We start from the raw sequence: 17,979 nt of genomic DNA on the forward strand, positions 1-17,979 counted from the left end.
TCAACTGCTGTAAACCGAAACGCCATGATAATAATCCAAATGCACATGATCAATTTTTCTCAGCAAGCTCTTCTACCTCGCTCATCGTTGAAGTCCTGCGCATTCTATAGGGCTAATGTCAACATTGTTCGGTTTTCATAAACTTTTCTGGATTCAAATCTATAGCCTGTAATCAAGCTGCGATAATATTGCGTTTCTATTGTAGTTCACTGATCAGTTCTAATTGAGTGACCTTCTCCATGTTGCACCACCATAGACGACGTTTTGTCTAGAAAAATTCACGAGGTAAATTGTTCGAACTTTACCGAATGTTGCTTTGATTCATTATATTTTGATTAGTATCACTTCGTTTGTAACGTAATGCTGTGAGGTGAATAGATAGGATTACATCTCTTGTTGTGTTGATGTTATTGAAATGGTTATTTTCACTATCAAGTGGCTATAATGTTACTTGAGTACTTGCTTTTTTATCATATTTAACATGTGTCGATGCCACGCGACTGTTTTGTATGCTCCCCAGTTGACAGGATTAAATGTACATATCGATTACATTGCGCAACCTTGTTTCTCAGAACTGAATGACTTCAGCCGTTTAGAGATTGTGCTGAGATGCTATGATTTTTGCTTTACTCTCGTTCGCACTGCTCATATGCGCCACTTTTTCCGAGGCAAAGGAATATGAAGCTATGGTCATTTTAATTCATGATAGCGCCTTAAGCAAGAGATGTGACTCCTTTACGATCAGTGATGTCCTGTATTAGCGTTACATAAGAGACGTGATCGCTAAATGTATGAATCTTATGTAATTCTATATCACACTAAACATTCCCCTCAGTGTTTGCAAAATTACAAAAAAAATTAAAAACTAAACAGTTTTGGTTATCTCTCAGCGTGGGCTACTGCGGAAAGATGCATGCATTATTCTGCACGTCAAATGTATGGGCATAAATAATGCTTTAAACGAGCGACCGTACATCACGAAATGAGCAGTTCGTTCTTTTTTTTTTTTTTTTTTCTTTTTTCCTACTATGCACTAGATTTAGTTAGAAAATGTAACTGGTTGACAGCAGAAATTAACATACAATAACGTTTGAAGTTGACATAATAACCCAATATTGGGTTATCATGTCGAGTTCAAAGTTTGCCTAGTTTCCAAGCCACTCGTCCAAGTAGTGTTCTCAAACTTTTGCGAACTTAAGTGTCTTCTTTTGCAGATTGTTTAAAAACTTTTGTAACAAAACTCTTATTGAATTCAGTTTTCGCATGATATGATGTTTTTATCAAACTTCGTGCCTGTGTTATCTGTCTCAGCCAGCGGTTTCGGCAGATGGCTCAGACCTCGGTTTTGATAATTCATAATATCATGCTCAACCTTATGCAATATTTACTTATCGTTATTATTATTATTATTATTATCATTATTATATTCTCAACGAAACGCCGGCGATCCTTATAGGCTCTAAGTGCACTTTACCCAATGCCAATTTATTTTATTAATTTATTAATTTATTTTCCAATGGTTTGGAAAATGCACGCATGTTTACTTTGACTGATTGATCGTTTGAACGTTGATTGTGACAAACGAAACAAGCTTTATCAACTTCGAAGTATTTAAAAAAATAAATGTTTTATTCATCTTTAAAAGCTTGAATTTTGAGGTCGTGCAATACACAAATTCTGTTTTCCACTTTCTTGCATCAAAGTTGTCATATATCGGTTCTAGGCTGAGAACTGTAAGCTCACTACGGACACATCGTAGCCGCGCCTGTTAACTTATTTACTCCTAAATGTCTTGGACAGACAGGGCTTCTCGATGACGGAAAGTGATGGACACGTTTTAAGTTATTCTCTACTGGCAATGTTAAAAAATTTAGCAGCTTTTGCGTCAAGGGGCCACTTTTAAGAAGGGTCTGGTCAAGCAAGCTTAAGCGTTGAAACATCCTTTTTCTGCCCTAGGTTTTCTATGGCTAGCGCAGCAGCGACAGGTTCCTCAACCAAGGAGACTACGAACTACGCTCGCTTGTGTCGTCTGCTGGTTGATATTGGTACCCAGGCCCTCAGGGACACATTTGATACCATCCATCCACCAGCAAATCTTCACACAATTTTGACGGCCAATAAAACCACCTTACAGTCTTTAAGAACAAGAAAGGTTATAAACGCGACGCAATGGGGAATGCTTTTTCCAGCCATCCCAACTTCTGTTTCATCGGCCCATTTCGACATCACACTTTTAATGGCTCTGCTGCGAAACATATGCGGCTTACCTTCTCCCGCTGCGGGCTGGGATACGCTCTCTGCTGCAACAGATGTGAGTCGTGAAGCTGATATCGCTCGTGTTAAATATTACAGAAACTCTGTGTACGGTCATGCCGAGTGTGCTTCAGTTGATGATGCAGTGTTCAACATATACTGGGGTGACATACGGGACACTCTTGTGAGACTTGGAGGAGAAAAGTACAGAGCAGACATTGACAATCTTAAAACTGAGTGCATGGACCCTGAAGTTGAAAAACACTGCAAAGAACTTCTCAGCCAATGGAAGAAGGATGAAGAAAACGTTAAAGATAAACTAGATGAACTAATCAAGAAGATGGATGATTTGAAAACATCAAATTTGCCTCTAAAGAAGGAATCTGCAATCGAAGGTTAAGGAAGCTTTAGTTTTACTACTTTTGCCTGTTCAAAGCTTGTATATGGTAATGGTCTACGACCTGTAACAACATAAAAGATCAACTGCAAAGAGAGCAAAGAGAAAAGAGTGTATTGTATAGTTTTAACACCCCATTCACACTAAAGCTTTAAACATGTTTTAAAATTGTTTTGTGAAACACGGTTTAAATTATTTTTCTTCATAGAAGCTGCGTAAACAGATGTTTGTCGACTTAATACAAGTTAGTGGCTAGTTGAATCCTATGGAAAATTCAGTTTTACAGTTCTCTGTTTCTGATTTTCATTACGTTAAACCCAGTTTAACTAAACATGTTTTTCTCGTGTGAATGGTATTTTAATTACTTTCGCTTAAGTTCGCTTATATGTATGCGTAGGTACTAGGTATATATTACGAATTACATGCAAAATGTCTGGCTCAGGTTTGTTTCAAACATCAGCATTAACTTTTTGCTCATCGGGTTTTCATTCTGGTAGAAAATGTTCACAGTATAGTTTTACTGAATAGATACATGTGCTCTCTCTATTCCATCAAGGCACGCACAAGGCCCCTCAAATGCGGACCTCTTCTCCAAGTACAAGTGTTAACAGCCGCGTTGTTTAATTTCAGTCTTCATAATTTTTTGAACGAGTCAAATTTATCAATTAATTTCGAAATGGTTCTTTGACACTTAAATTGGTTTTCTTACGGAAAAAAACTTATGTGATATTTCAATATCACTCTTTGGAATAGAACTAGAAGAGAACACTCCATAACTCGCTTAATACTTCTTATGTAAGCAAATAACTAACATTTACTTCGAATTTTTCATTCGCATATTCAAAAGGTGAGTCCACTGTGCTGGAGGGGCTGTTGGAGAACTCTGCGATGTGTAGAGAAAAAGGTCATGAGACTGAACCTCTGGATCGCTATTGTAACAACTGTAAAGTTTCCATTTGCGACAGGTGTGGAGAGACTCGTCACACTCATCACACCAAAGTTAGTATCCAACAGGCAACTGAGGAAGAAAAACTGATGTTGGAAGAGACTGTGGAACAAGTGAAAATGCAAGTGGTTGAACTTGAGATGCAAATAAAAACAACGACAGAACTTTTTACAATAAGTAAAGAGAAAATCGCCAAAGCTCGTAAGGATGTTTGGACAACAGTTGAAGAACTCATTCGTGTATTGAAAGAGCATGAAAGGACCATGTTAACCGAGTTAGACGTTATTGAAAAAGCACAACAAAGAGATTATTCAACACAATTAGAACACTTGCAGGCATCTGTGAACGAATTAAAAACCTCTGTGAAGAATTGCGAGGAAGTCGTGCGAAAAAACGTCAGCGTCGAAACTCTACAAGCACAACAGGCTGAAATTGAAAGGTGTAAAGGTGTTCTTAAAGCACCAATAAAGGAGATTTATAAGCCATGTCACCTTCGCTATCAGACAAATAATGAGTACCGCAAGACGTTGACAGGCTCTGCTCTTGGTAAAGTTCTTGTTAGTAAAACCGATCCCTTAAGGTCACTTTTAGAATGGAAGGGCCCGAGAAAAGCTGAAGCCGGAGAAAGCAAGAACATTAACATCATAACAATCGATTCAGATGGGGAAAAGTGCTTCCAGGAAATCGATGAGATCAAAGTGAGAGTTCAGAGTCCAACGGGAGTGGACATCGACCTCAAGTCACCTTCACGGTCACATTGGAAATATAGTTATGCTTTCATACCATCCTGTGATGGAAAACATGAGGTGACAGCTGTGGTTAACGATCAACCGCTTCCTGGTACTCCCCGGAGGCTCCTTGTGGCTCCATACCAGTATCCTTTCGCCTATAAAATTCAGCCACGTGGAAAATTTTCGCAATTTAAAGAACCCTGTGCTGTTGCAATAGATAATAAGACAGGGAATTGGATAATAGTTGATCGAAAGAAAAAAAAGGTGCGAATTTTTAAGTCGTCTCTTTATGGCAATTTTAAAGAACTTGGTCAGAGTGAAGCAGTGCTGAAAGACCCCTCCTCAGTTGCATTCACTCAATCTGGTAGTGTCATGGTCATTTCCGCCGGTGCAATGATTTGTTTTACTGCAAGTGGTAAATTTATTGCACAGATCAACAACAGACACTTGAAAGTCCCATTCTCACTGACTATTGCACGTGATGGCCGCATGGTAGTGTGCGACTCAGGTGACAAGTCCGTCAAGGTCCTTTCCCCTGACGGGAAAGAGTTATTACAGTCCTTCAGTGCTCCAGACTGTGACGACTACCCATGGGAGGCTATTTGTCACCAAGACAAGTTCTTCGTGTCTTACCCCGCGGCTCGTTGTGTTAAAACATTTAACAAAGACGGGAGCTTTCTTTATGACATTGGCAATGAGAGCGCACGTGAAGGACAATTGAGTGAGCCGCATGGACTTGGTGTCGACGCCTTTGGCAATTTGATTGTTTGTGACTCCGAAAACAAGACTTTGAACTTTTTCAAGCTGGAGGGAAAGTTTTTAAAGGGGATTAGCAACAACCTGCTCGAATGCCCTTGGTCTATTGCTGTCAGCCCAAACACTCAATTGCCATTGTTTTTCATAGCTGATCCGGTCAGAAAAAGCGTCATAGTCTTTTGGTAACTGCGAATATCTAACGTTCTTAATAAACAATTACCTTTTTGCCTTTCAAAATTAGTTAATCGACCGACACAAAACTGATTTTCAATGATTTTGCTCTCTATGTCATTAGCCCGCGAAAGCAGAAGCCGTGTTCTGTTTTCGTTCCAAAGAGAAAGCCAAAACTGAAATCCACCTTCCTTCTCAGGCGTTTTGAAGTCGTCACATTTTGAAGCGTTCAAACGGCGGAGGATGACCAATCATTTACCCTGATCAAGATCCCACTTTGGATCCTTGTTAAACTAAGATAAACCTCATTTTTTTAGCTTCTAATTATCTCTAAGAATTAATATTCTTCATTTTTAATTGTTTAAATTTACCGAGTGTTAAAAAATTCGTTTCATTATAAAGTTGAGTAAGGGTTTGTGATATGACCTGTACCTCCATGATCTTAAATCCATTTTTCTAGAAACGATAGATATTCTTTTGTATGCTGTGGTCGAGAGCTATTATAGGTGAACGGGAAGAAGAATTCCGAGGGCTACTTTTTTAAAAATGTCGAAACTCAGTTTGATAGGCTCTGTTAAACGTAACGTTAGAGTACCGTTTAGAGAGCTAGTCTAAAAGAACATTGTAGGTGTTTTTCATCGGTATTTCGATTTCGTATTTGAGCGATTTCAGAGATGAAAAAAGAGACAGAAAGTGAGTCACTTCTTAACCCCATCATGGGCACCTACAGTCAAATCCCGATAACTCAAACCTTCAAGTGAAATTGAGGAAGAGTAGCTGTGTATTTGATAAGATTGTTAAGAAAATTTCAATGCTTTGTTTCAGTATTACGGTAAACAAAAGAAAATATTAGGAGAAAATAAGTTTGTTTCCTGAACGTGGATGAAAGGGCTACCAATTCCCAATAAAAGTATATGAAAGGGATACCTTTCTAGCCAAAAACCATGATGATTTTCCTGGTCCTTTGACATGATTCCTTGACAGAACCAAATAAGGCATAAGCCACAGCCACTCTTTTGTGTTTGTGTTCCTTTTTCCTTCTTTTTTTTGCCGCACGTTCCTTAAATTTACCATGAAAATTTTTTAATGAATTCGAAGTTCAAAAGGACATATTCGTGTCTGAGTTATAGAGTAGGATGAGAATGGTAATCTAACATTGTATAATTTTGATACCTTTTTTTCAAGATTTGCATAACACAATAACTTTTGAAATTCTCATGTTTTCGCGGGCTGAGATCCATTTTCAACGAGCCAGAAGGTAAATGAAAAGGGGACTTGTAAGAAGGTCTCAAAGGAGTTTAAACGTCAGCCGTCAAACAGCCTAAAATTTAACCGTCAACCGTCAAAAAAACAGCTCAATATTATCCCATTTTCGCTGCTTATCGCGAACAGTTAGAGATCTTTGAGGATATTTCAACTAGTAAACCAGTCTCCAGATTTCCATTTATATATTCACTTTGGTCAAATTTAGTGATTTTCGCTTTAACTGACAGATAACTTGCTCACTCTGCCCAGTGGCCACGCCACGCAGCGTTGTTCCTTTCCCTAAATTAGCACATCCCTACGCCGTTTGACATTTTAAACATTAAAACTTCAGTGTCCTGTAATATGCTATGGACTCTGGTAGCATTTCGAAGGTCCCCCGTAAGTGAATGACCAAGTCGACAGCCAAGTGCTACACTCACCCTGGCCCTTAATACCCAGTGCCCCTGTCTATCGTGCAATTCAATTCTGTCCATTATAAGGAACTCCTTCCCACTGAGACAATTTCCAAAGAAAAGGAAAGTTGTCGTGAAAGAGTGGGTAGAGAGCTACAGACCAGTGAGCAGAGGGCTGTCAGAGCAAAAATCACAAAGCACAAAGTAGGTGCACTACCCCCCGGTAGCTTACGCACAGCCCAAACCTCTTGTAGGACGTAGAAAGGTTCTTTCGCAAGATGACTGCGAGGGAGACGATGAATCTCTAAATTCCGTGGCCGCAAGAGAGTTTTTTGTCCAACACTAAGCTTTGTAGGCTCGAGGTTATCAGCAAGAATTTTATTCCAGAAGTTGTTTTAAATTGAATTAAAGCTACCTTTGTTTACTAATTACCTGTGATCAAGTTTGCTTGCGTGACAAAGTAAAGCTTGGAGGTCACTTACTAGCCAATCAGTAGACTGGTATATACCCTCCATTGTAACCGCGGAATCGATGGAGAGAATGGTAGTGAAAGGCGGATCCTGAGACTTTTGTTCATGCAAAAGATAAGAATTTGTCATTCTCGATAGTGAAAACCAGTGGCCATTCACCGATCGCATTAGCCCTCCTGAAGCCTGCAGTCATCAGTCAGGAAAGAAACCTACATCAGCGACAATTGATAACCTCGCCAACTTCCTGTTTGTGGAGAGCTTACCGTGATTTTATCCAATTGTCGATTGGGATTTCTAGGTTTGTTAGTTTTTTTATGCCAGTTTTCAATTCTATTAATTCTACAACTCATTTTTTTTCTAACATTTGAGTCTTGTATTCGCTTGGGTCTGTGCCATATCATACTTTATGTTCGATGGGCGTCTACATCTCGTCGTTGGTCCATCAGCATGACATTTCTAAATTGTAAATTGTCGACAGATTATTCAAATGAGTTCGTTAATAGTGTAAATTAAAGAGTGAGACTTACAAGTTTTCTTCGCAGATCTCTAGGAACCCATTTGACATTTACAAAAAAACCGAAAATCAATGCCCATTCGAAAGGGTTACATTTTCAACTGTTTGATCATCGCCGATCATAGTACTGAGAACAATCATTGCATGCAATCAGACACAATCGAATCAAAGCGGTAGCTATTTCGTCCATAAGACTGCATCACTTTACGAGTTTTCTCGCACTCGATACAATTTTGGTAATTTTCTTTCCACAATTGCCGTAACGAAGGAAACTCTGAATAATAGTCGTTTTACGGTACGAACATAAACATGCATGCACTTTCGTAAAACCAATTCTATGATAGATTGTCGTGCTTTACTGGTTAGACTGGGTGGAGCGAAATACAAAGCAGCTATTGACGATCTTGAAACAGAGTGTATGGACCCTGAAGTTGAAGATCACTACAAAGAACTTCTCAGCCAATGGAAGAAAGACGAAGGCAATGTGAAAGATAAACTAGATGAGGTGATCGAAAAGTTAGTTGAATTGAAAACATCAAGCATGACTCAAAAAGAGAAACCTGAAATTGAAGGTCAGCATCTTTTAATGCTGTTTTTTTGTTTCTTTGATTTTGTTTGTTTGCGGGGTTTTTCTTCTTTCTTCGTTCTTTCGAGAATATATACTGATAATCTATCGATAAACACCGCCATAAAAGAAGAAAACTATCCTGGGGGAAAAATTTTAAGAACAAAATCTGGCCTGTTCAAAGTTTGAGAACCAGCTTTCGAGAGTCAGTCGTTGAGGATAGTAAGTGCTACAGGTCAGGCATTGCACAGAGTCTCAGTCAATAGAGTGGTTCGTAAGTCGATGATGTTAAGCTATGTGGTTGTTGACACCACTAGTTATCGTCATTCGTTTGTGTTCAGTCAGTCTTGTTGTGAGGTTTCTGTCAGTCTCTCTGATGTAGGAGGCGTGGCAGTCTGAACTGTTGATCCCATAAATCGCTCCCTGTCTGTTCTTCGGTTCGTCCTTGTCTTTGACGTTTGTTAGTGACTGACATTGTGTAGTGATGGATTTGTAGACGACACAGATACTAAAGGTTTGTAGGACGGGTCAGATGGTTTCATACATGCCCTTATGTCCAGCAGAGTTACGTTAGTCGTTGCGCTATCGTTTGTTTTACGAGTTACTGGAGATCAATGAGTGTTTCGTCGATTGAGGTCGTCGTTGTATTTGTTTTTTTCTTTTTTAAACAATGTCAAGGAATTTCTTCTCGTCGGATAAGCTGGCTGTCGTTTGAAAACTAGTTGCTTTGGTCTCGGCTTTGTGTGATGTTGGCCGACATCACTCGCCGAAAAGACAGAGAGGGTTTGGTCCGGCAATTCTCTCAATTTATTCACCCCGGTAAATGATTATAGCTCCAGTAACATTGAGCAAATCAGTAAAACAATACGGGGCAAAAATTCAAACCATGTAGCTATTGATAAGCGTGGCCTTCTTCTCGGGCCCGGACCTCCTAAGGTTCTTAACACTTACCCACATGTGTCGACCACAGATGCCGAATTTGTTCTAACTACATATTAATTATTTATAATAATATACGGCGGAAAGTAACCTTCAGCTGAGACTTTTATTTCCTTGTTTTAACAGAAGGTAAACCACTTGTGTCGAAAGACCTGGAGAGCTCTGCCAAGTGTAAAAAGAGACATAACGAAACCGAGCCACTCGATTACTACTGCACGGACTGCAAAGTTTGCATTTGCGACAAGTGTGGGAAAACTCGTCACACTCATCACACTAAAGTGAGCATCCAACAGGCCACTGAGGAAGAAAAACTGAAGATGGTGGAACTTGTGGAACAAGTTAAAATACAAATTACCGAGTTTGAGTCGAAAGTGGAAAGAATGACAAGACTATTTGCAATAAGCAAAGAAAAAATATCTGCAGCTCGTAGTTTAGCGCAGACAACTGCTGAAGAACTCATTCGCGCCTTAAAGGAGCACGAGAAGTGCGTTGTCAACGAGTTGGACGTCATTGAAAAAAGACAAGATAGAGATTATGCAACTCAACTAGAAAGCATGCAAGCGTCTGTCAACGAATTGAAATGCTCTGTGGAAAATTGCGAGGACATCCTTCAAAGAGACGCCAGCTTTGAAACTCTACGCACACAAATTAATGACACTAAAAAATGTTAAAGAGTTCTGAAAGAAACAAAATTGGACATTTACGAACCCTGTCATGTACACTACCAATTATTTGAGGAGCACATTCGAGTAATGAAAGGTAGATCTCCTGGCGAACTACTGGATAGCAATACAGATCCTTCAAGGTCATATGTGAGAGATAATGACCTAAAACAACCTGAAGCTGGGCGAACAAAGGATTTTGACATCGTTACAATTGATTCAGAAGGAGAACAGTGCTATCATGAAATCGATGAAATCAAAGTGACAGTTCGTAGTCCGACGGGAATAGTCCTCGACAGCAAGACTGATAGCTGGGTGCCACGTGGGACATACAGGGTAAGGTACACACCAGCATGTGATGGAGAACATGAAGTGACAGTTTTAGTGAATAATGAACCACTTTCTGGTAGTCCATGGAGCGTAAGCGTGACGCCGCATAAATATAGTTTCTTTCATTACTTTGGATCACCAGGTAAAGCACGCAAACAATTCAAAGATCCCTGCGCTGTTGTAGTAGACAAAAACAAAATGACGATAGCAGTAGCTGATCGAAAGGAACAAAGAGTGCAACTGTATGATTTTTGTAATTCTGAGCATCTTACAGACCTCGGTGAGAAGGGGTCAGCGGCTATAAGACTAACAAACCCCACCTCTGTCGCATTCACCCAATCTGGTGACGTCATTGTCATTGCCTCTGGTATCATGTTTTGCTTTTCTGTAAGTGGTAATTTTCTTGGGTGTATTAACAACAAAAAACTCAAGCGTCCGTTTTCATTGAGTGTAACCAGCAATGGCCGCCTACTGGTGTGCGATAGCGGTGACAAGTCAGTCAAGGTCCTCTCTCCTGATGGGACAGAATTGTTACAGTCCTTCAGTGCTCCAGACTGTGATGGCTCCCCGTGGAAAGCTGTTTGTCACCAAGACATGTTCTTCGTGTCTTACCCCGAAGCTCGTTGTGTTAAAACATTTAATAAGGACGGGGACATTCTCTATGATATTGGCAAAGAGGATGCACGCGAAGGACACTTGAGTCAGCAGCTGTTGACACCTTTAACAATCTAGTGGTTTGTGACGAGAAAAAAAAGACGTTGAATGTCTTCAAACTGAATGGAACATTTTTAAACACAGCCACTGAAAATAATGTCCTCAGCTGTCCTTCGTCTATTGCTGCCCTCTCAGCTAATGAATCCCCATGGCTTATCATTGCTGATTCCAGGAAAAAATGTGTCATAATGTTTGACTAACTGACATAATCAATTTTTTATTAGAATTTGTAGTGTTCTGATTGGTTCATTCAGTCTTGTCTATGATTACCCTATGAACTTTGAATTGACGATACATGGTAAATTACTTTACCGGGTTTCGTTGAGTTAATTTTTCTTTCTTTTTGCGGAAAGAGAACATTTCTATAGAACGTAGTTGAGCAAGACTAAAAGCGACGTATTCGACTTGGTCTATTGCTCCCGGCCGAAGCACTCGATGGTTTGTCGTTGCTGATCCCAGCAAAAAGGAGGATACCCAGTCATTGACCTTGAACAAAATCTCCCTTTAATTCCTTTTCAAACCCAGATAAACCATAAGCTGCCTTTATTATTTCTTTTTTTAAATATAATAAGGTAACCGTTTAAATTAATCGAAGTGTGACATAAACGCTTTGCTGTAAAGCTGGTTGAAGGAATAGGTGTTTTCCAGACCCGTAGCTCGATTATGTGGAAGCCATATTTCTATTAACTGTCGGAAATATTTTGTACTTATTAGTCGAGAGCTATGACTATTGACAGTCTGTCAGTTATATTATAAAACAAGAGGAAGTACCAAGAATATTAAGAAGCTGTTGAAAGTCAGTTTAATTTTATCGGCTCAAGTCAACGCCACGATAAAGTACTCTTTTAGAAAGCTGGAAATTTAAGAGAGGTTAGACGTTGATCTTCTAATCCGCACTACACTTTCTTGTTATAATGATTTTAAAGATAAAAAATAAGGCAGAAGTATATTCCGGTGAGTTACATTTTCTATTACGACGCAATTTTTAAGTGCAGATTTTTTTAAGTGCAGATTTGGTAAAAACCACAATCTGAGAGATAATTCTTGGCCACTTCAGTATATGTTGGGTAACATGTACTCTACATGATATATTCTGGACCAAGACAATTAACAACATTGAAGAAAAAAAAAGTTTAATAGTCAATAAAAACTGCTCCACAGTTGAATTGATTCCAACAGCTTTTACAACAGAGAGATGAATTATCTTTTGAGAAATATACGGGTACAGAGAAATATACTGAGATAGGTAAAAAAAAAGAGACTATACTTGAGACAGGTAAAAAAAAAGAGGCTATTCTTTCACCCATGTAGTCTCTTTGCTTTTTTATCTATCTCAATATATATCACGCTCTACTTCTACGTAACGAGCACTGTACAACGGAAATATCAAAACACAGATTTCCAGGTATAGAGAAATATATATATAAGGAGTTGGTGACCTCCTTAACTAAGGCCAGATGAGGAAGTTTGTTGTTGTCATCAAGATTAACTGCTACATTCCAACCTAGTAGAACTCCTTCAAAGTTATCCACCTCAGTCTCAGTAACTTCAGCAGTCTGCCTTCTATAAGCTCCACTATACACCTGCATGCATGTAAACAAATTATAAAGTCAATTTAACAGCATGACCATTCAGTTCAAAAGACAATAAAGTTAAAGTTTTTGGATAGGCAAGTATGTGTTTAGTCACATCAAGAAAAATTTATCTTTGGCTGACTCCATTTGAATAAAACATATGATGGAAAGGTTGGATGGGCACATGCACTTCAGGGAAAATAGCTAAGTTTGCATGAGTAGGTGGTTTGAATTGAGCATACATTGTATATCTTTTGAGCATAAATCACCTCTTGCTCAGGAGTAACTTGAGTTCTGACCATATCATCCACATCCTCAGGGACACCTTCAGGTTTTTGCCCTATAAAATCCAGACCAATTCCATCAACCTCTAATTGTTGTCCTTTGCAGTGGATGCCATTTAGTATTTTCAAGGTCAAGAAGTGATGCCCAATCTTCTTTATGATGTTCAAGAAACAGTCTTGTTCTGTAGTACTTTCCAATGTCTGTTCTGAGCCTTTGAAGCTTAAGCTTCTCTGTATCTGGAACAACATCATCTTGGGGGGAAGGGCATCTTCATTAATCTCTGCATCCATCTAACATAGACAATGAGAAGCAGACTTAACAAACTGTAGCACAAGAACTCCTTCTAGAAATTTGGAATTTAAAGGACATGAATTAGACAGTATAGAATGACATGACTACAGACCATGCATAAACTAGCTGCAGTAACTTACAATAATTAAGCAGTAACAGTGCTTAGTTTGTGACTTTTTTACATACCATTATTTTTAATTATTAATATGCCTTGTGTAATGCCAGTTACAAAATGCAAGATCAATGCACAACAACTGAGCAAAACAGGTATCTCCTCTGGATCAGGGCTAAAGGGTTTCCAGTTTTCCTGTTTATCACTTTCCCAATTCTTGTACTGTATGACAACTTTTCCAGATGGAGCTTTTGTAAATTTAAATGCATGAGGGTTTGAAATGTTGTGAAGCATGGTTAAAAAGGGTGACATCCACTCCTTAAGAGCAAATGCATGCTCAACCTCTACAGCCTTTGGAGATGGGGTGTAACATCTCTCAAAGGATGTCATGAGCACTGTAAAATAAGGAGAGAAAAAAATTTAGATAATGGATCAATCCATATTGTCAGGAGAGGATACACATTGATCAGTTAAAGGGTTAAAACATAACTGTGATCATACTAATTATGCACATCAATCCAACTATAATATTAAGGTCAAATGACACATGGTCAAATTTTAAAGAGAAATTCATAGCAATTATTTTCCAAGCTAAAAGTTGATTGCAGTCAAGGGCAATCCCCACCTCAAAGTACAGTAAAATGTTACATATTAACATTTAAATATTTAAACTAACTGTTCATTCAAATGTACCACTTTTAAAATTTCATTTTCTTATGAGAAGTACAACGTACCTCAACAAGATGTCAAGCTCTGCAAGAAGAGCTAAAAAGTTTAGCACAAATTGATTTTTATTCTCCCTCCAGCAGTTGTCCATTTGTAGGCAAAAGGTATCTGTCAGGTCCTCTCCCATGCTTTGTAATTCCAGGAGTAACATATTTATGGTGAGGTTTGCATCATGGGCTAATTGGAATACATCAAAATAGCCTTTAGGCTACCTCCCATGGTTTAACACACCAGTCATATGAGTTTTGCAGTTTTCTTGCACGAGCATATGCATGTACAATAACAACTAATCATGGAGGAAGAAGCTTTGCCTGATCCATGCCATCTTGTGCAATACATGCATATTATTGTGAATACTTCTTACCTTTGTCTTTTTGATGGTAATACACTTTTCTCTCTTTCCTATAAAAATATATATCACATGACAGATATATCAGGAAGCAGTCATCAAAAGTTATATGTCTTAAAAGAAATTAGTACTTATATTTAAAGATCATTCTGGAAATCAAATAGCTTGCATAGGAATTTTTGCACATCCTCATCTTGAGGTTTTCTCTTCTCCTCACCCAATGCCATGCAGCAGTCACATCTTGTGAATTGGTTTACCTGCAGTAAAGTACTATCTATTTATGCTGAAAACTAACACTTCTTGTGGAAGACAATCATCTAACCATTGTTGAGATATTGCTTTGCTGTAGTGCATATATTTTGCAGCTTCAGGTTAAAGTAATCAAAGCAGTGAAAATAGATTTTAATTCCTCATTCAGAAATCCAAAGCAACAGGGAAATTCCATCCGATCCAGGGATTTACCATAAATCCTTCCTCTCAACATCTTAATAGATCAATCATGCATAAACATCCAAAAATAATATTACAAATACTTAAGTTTCACATCACCTTGGGTATTTTAACAAAAGGAAACACATTCTTCAAAAGGTAGCAAAATGTACTGTAATGAGTGACATCTTCATCCTCATCTTCCCTCTCCGCTTTCAAATATCCATACATGATGGTTTTGTCCAGAAAGCTTGGAAGATGCAATTCACCAGTATCACACATCTTATCACCAATCTGTGTTAAATGAGAAAGATTTAGAGTAAACAAACAAATAAGTTTAGCTTACTGTGCTTTATGTTAAAACTATGGTTAAGTATAAGAGTTCATAAGAACCAGTGCATTTAATATTGTGAGGGATACTTAAACAAGTTAGCATTGAAGGCTCACATCTAGTCATGCCTATTGAAATTCAAGCCTTTTTATCATATTCTATTGGTTTATAGGGAGTGGGGGGGGAAGACATATAAGATTAGCCACATTTATCAGGTCTGTATAAATATTGTGGTTCAATGGAGAAAAAAATGAAATAAAGCTTAAAGTCAATCATTACAGTCAGTACCCTTTTGAAGAATGCTTTCATCCAAGTTTCAGCCATCTGCATTTTGTGCATGAGGTTCTTGCTTCTTGCATGTTGATGTTTGCAAAGCTTTGACACCAGCATGAAAATTTTGAAAAGTTTCATTTAAAGCTGCTGTGCTATGTCCAAGAACCATGCAATACATTGTAATGCATACTTTGTATCCACTTAGATAAAAAGGGATGCTTGAAGGTAAATAGAAAACAAACATGAGGCATACCTTCCAACTCTCACAGTTTGACCATGAGACTCTCGGTTTGGGATGCCAACTCACAGTCTCACAGCTTTGCCTCTAAATCTCACAGTGAATTAAAAAACCTTGAAATTGCCAAACAATTCTGAAAGGTATGAAGGAGTAGTGAAAAATCTGTGCTCATACCTGAATTGATCAGAACTCATTTGTGAGGGAAACTTGAGTAAAATACCAGCCTCATTCCAGTTAAAAATACAAGATGGGCCAATGTTAAAAAATGTAGTCAGGCAAAATGGGAGAGTGTAGAGTACTTTCTATCCAGGCTCCAGTCAGTCTTAAACACTGTGAACATCAATGACATGTATGACAAATTTTACAATTATCAGTCTCTAGCAGATGAAGATATTAGTCTGATTGCTTGGAAGGAAGCCTAGGTTGTTGATGGATTAGTAAATGATCAGAAAATTTTCCATTACTGGGTAGACCTTCTGTAGTGGTACGTATCAAAAATGGTAATTCCTGAATCGTCAGCTAGAAGATTATGCCATCTTCAGAAGGTGGCAGAGCTGGTTTTGCCACACAGCATGGTTCCCGAGAACATTTAAGCAGATAGCTGTTCCTTCCTTAAACTGGAGGGGACTCTCGAGAATTAACTGGAAATAAAAATACAGAACCCAGAGGACACCTCACTTTGTTTTAAGTTCAACCCCAATGAGAATCTTCCCAGCTCTGCAAAAAAAAAGACAGCAAAAGAGTACAACAAAGAGCACTAACAAAACAAAGAATACTCTGAAACAAATAATCTGTTGCTGTTGTTTTTATTTGATGTATATCTCCAGGTTTGAGGTCCTAATCTCCAGATTTTCCTGGGCTTTTTTTCAAAAACTCCAGATTTGCATTTGATAAGGTTGGAAGGTCTGCCTGAGGAATCCTGGCTGAAACCTTATCATGGAATGGCTAAGAAAACGTGTTCTTTAATTCATTCTGATTTATGATTTAGACAATCTACAAGAAGAACCCCCTGAGTATCTAGATGTGACCAGGAAATTGATGTGTTTGTTGTCCCCTGACTTAATCGATGTGGCTAATAGTTAGTCGATCGGCGCCACTATAGGACATCATAAAATGTACTGTACCTTTAATTTGGTTTGGCATGTATCCATAGCCAATCAAGCACGATTTGTCTTTTTTGCAATGAGTTATTGCCCAGAAGATTCGTACGTATCGTGCACATCTCTGCAAGATCTATGGCATCCAGGTATTTCTCAGCACAAAATCCAGATGTTGTTACAATGAATGTAAAGAAACCCCCAGGCTATTTCGAACCCAGTCTCTCTGATAAACGACACTGTTAAAAGGACCATTATTCTATTAATCTTTTCAAAATCTCGTGCATGCGCAGTGTTTGCCCGCGGTGTTCTACGCAATCGTTAGGAACTTCTAAACTGTAAATTTTTTTAGCAAACTGCGGCTTAGCGTCGGTTTCGCGAGGAAGATTGAGTTTGTAGTGAATTGAAATGAAACTACAGCATGTGTGCTTGGATTCTGCGTTGGATTTGTGGCCACCCAGTCATTTTGAGCTGGTAAATATTCCCATACGAACTCTTATAATTTCGTCATGACTCTTATTTGATTATTTCGCTAGGACCACCTGTGCTCTGGAAGGCCCCTTTGAATAAGAACTTTTGAAGATTGGTTTATTCAAATTCCCGCCCCCCGGAGCCAAAATTGTGTTCAAATACCCTACCTAATTTTTTGTGACAGGTAAACTCAGCGACCATGACTTTCTACTCCTTAACCAAACTTTAAAAACTAGACCTTGTGAAACCTTTCTTCTGCGCCATTCTCTCGCGAAAGAGGACTCTTTACCCTTAAACACCTCCACACTGTATTAAAAGATATAATAATTGTATTCCGCTGGAAAGACTTGACACCCAAAAAAAAGCTCTATGTTGAGGTTAAATGAGGGTCTGGATGGGGTCAACTGACAACTAACAAATGGCCAAAATTTTAACTGACTACTGAAAAATCGCTGAAAATCTAACTGACAACTGACATTTGTGGTGGGCTTTTACTGACAGGTGACAAAAGACCGGATCGCCCTAAACATCCTAATAACTGGATGTAAAATAAGGACAGTTGATTTACTTTGTCCAATACATATCAGTTAGAGTACGACAGAGTGTCATATTTCGCAGAGCGTAGCCCCATAATTATACAAAATAGTAGTAACCCATCAAGCCGAAAAAATTTGGATGTACGACCGTACAACCGTAC

The 17,979-nt window shown here is 38.6% G+C and overlaps 3 protein-coding genes and 1 non-coding gene across 6 annotated transcripts in view; 2 read left to right on the forward strand and 2 right to left on the reverse strand.

Moving 5' to 3' along the window:
* The window catches only part of LOC113679621 (uncharacterized), a 6,294-nt gene extending 186 nt beyond the window's left edge, over nt 1–6,108 (forward strand). Inside the window, exons 2-3 of the mRNA XM_089197740.1 lie at nt 1,957–2,648; nt 3,498–6,108. Coding sequence (XP_089053866.1) covers nt 1,964–2,648; nt 3,498–5,269 — 2,457 coding nt within the window. The 5' untranslated portion in view covers nt 1,957–1,963 and the 3' untranslated portion in view covers nt 5,270–6,108. The remainder of the gene's footprint in view (nt 1–1,956; nt 2,649–3,497) is intronic.
* Nucleotides 6,109–7,773: 1,665 nt separating this feature from the next.
* On the forward strand, nt 7,774–12,284 carry LOC113684507 (tripartite motif-containing protein 2). 2 transcript variants are annotated; one of them, XM_089197741.1, is made up of 3 exons: nt 7,774–8,396; nt 8,438–8,468; nt 9,527–10,137. In XM_089197741.1, exons 2-3 carry the CDS (start codon nt 8,438–8,440, stop codon nt 10,069–10,071), a joined length of 576 nt encoding a protein of 191 aa, XP_089053867.1. In that variant the 5' UTR covers nt 7,774–8,396; the 3' UTR covers nt 10,072–10,137. The 2 variants fall into 2 exon arrangements, with proteins under 2 accessions (XP_089053867.1, XP_027057691.2); XM_027201890.2 differs by lacking the exon at nt 7,774–8,396 and having other exon boundaries at nt 9,527–12,284.
* LOC149050003 (uncharacterized) lies at nt 12,223–14,443 on the reverse strand. Of its 2 annotated transcripts, none has more exons than XM_089197743.1 (3): nt 14,103–14,443; nt 12,950–13,255; nt 12,223–12,689 (listed from the first exon to the last, which is right to left on the reverse strand). In XM_089197743.1, exons 2-3 carry the CDS (start codon nt 13,253–13,255, stop codon nt 12,450–12,452), a joined length of 546 nt encoding a protein of 181 aa, XP_089053869.1. In that variant the 5' UTR covers nt 14,103–14,443; the 3' UTR covers nt 12,223–12,449. The 2 variants fall into 2 exon arrangements, with proteins under 2 accessions (XP_089053869.1, XP_089053868.1); XM_089197742.1 differs by lacking the exon at nt 14,103–14,443 and adding an exon at nt 13,443–13,852.
* LOC113684506 (uncharacterized) lies at nt 13,953–17,015 on the reverse strand. Its single transcript, XR_016184061.1, has 5 exons — nt 16,839–17,015; nt 15,492–16,431; nt 14,993–15,166; nt 14,459–14,496; nt 13,953–13,993 (listed from the first exon to the last, which is right to left on the reverse strand). It is a non-coding gene; the product is annotated as an uncharacterized LOC113684506 (transcript).
* Nucleotides 17,016–17,979: the final 964 nt, after the last annotated feature.

The sequence above is a fragment of the Pocillopora damicornis genome, chromosome 2 (assembly GCF_964200805.1).
Source record: "Pocillopora damicornis chromosome 2, jaPocDami1.2, whole genome shotgun sequence".
Classification (NCBI taxonomy): Eukaryota; Metazoa; Cnidaria; class Anthozoa; order Scleractinia; family Pocilloporidae; genus Pocillopora; species Pocillopora damicornis.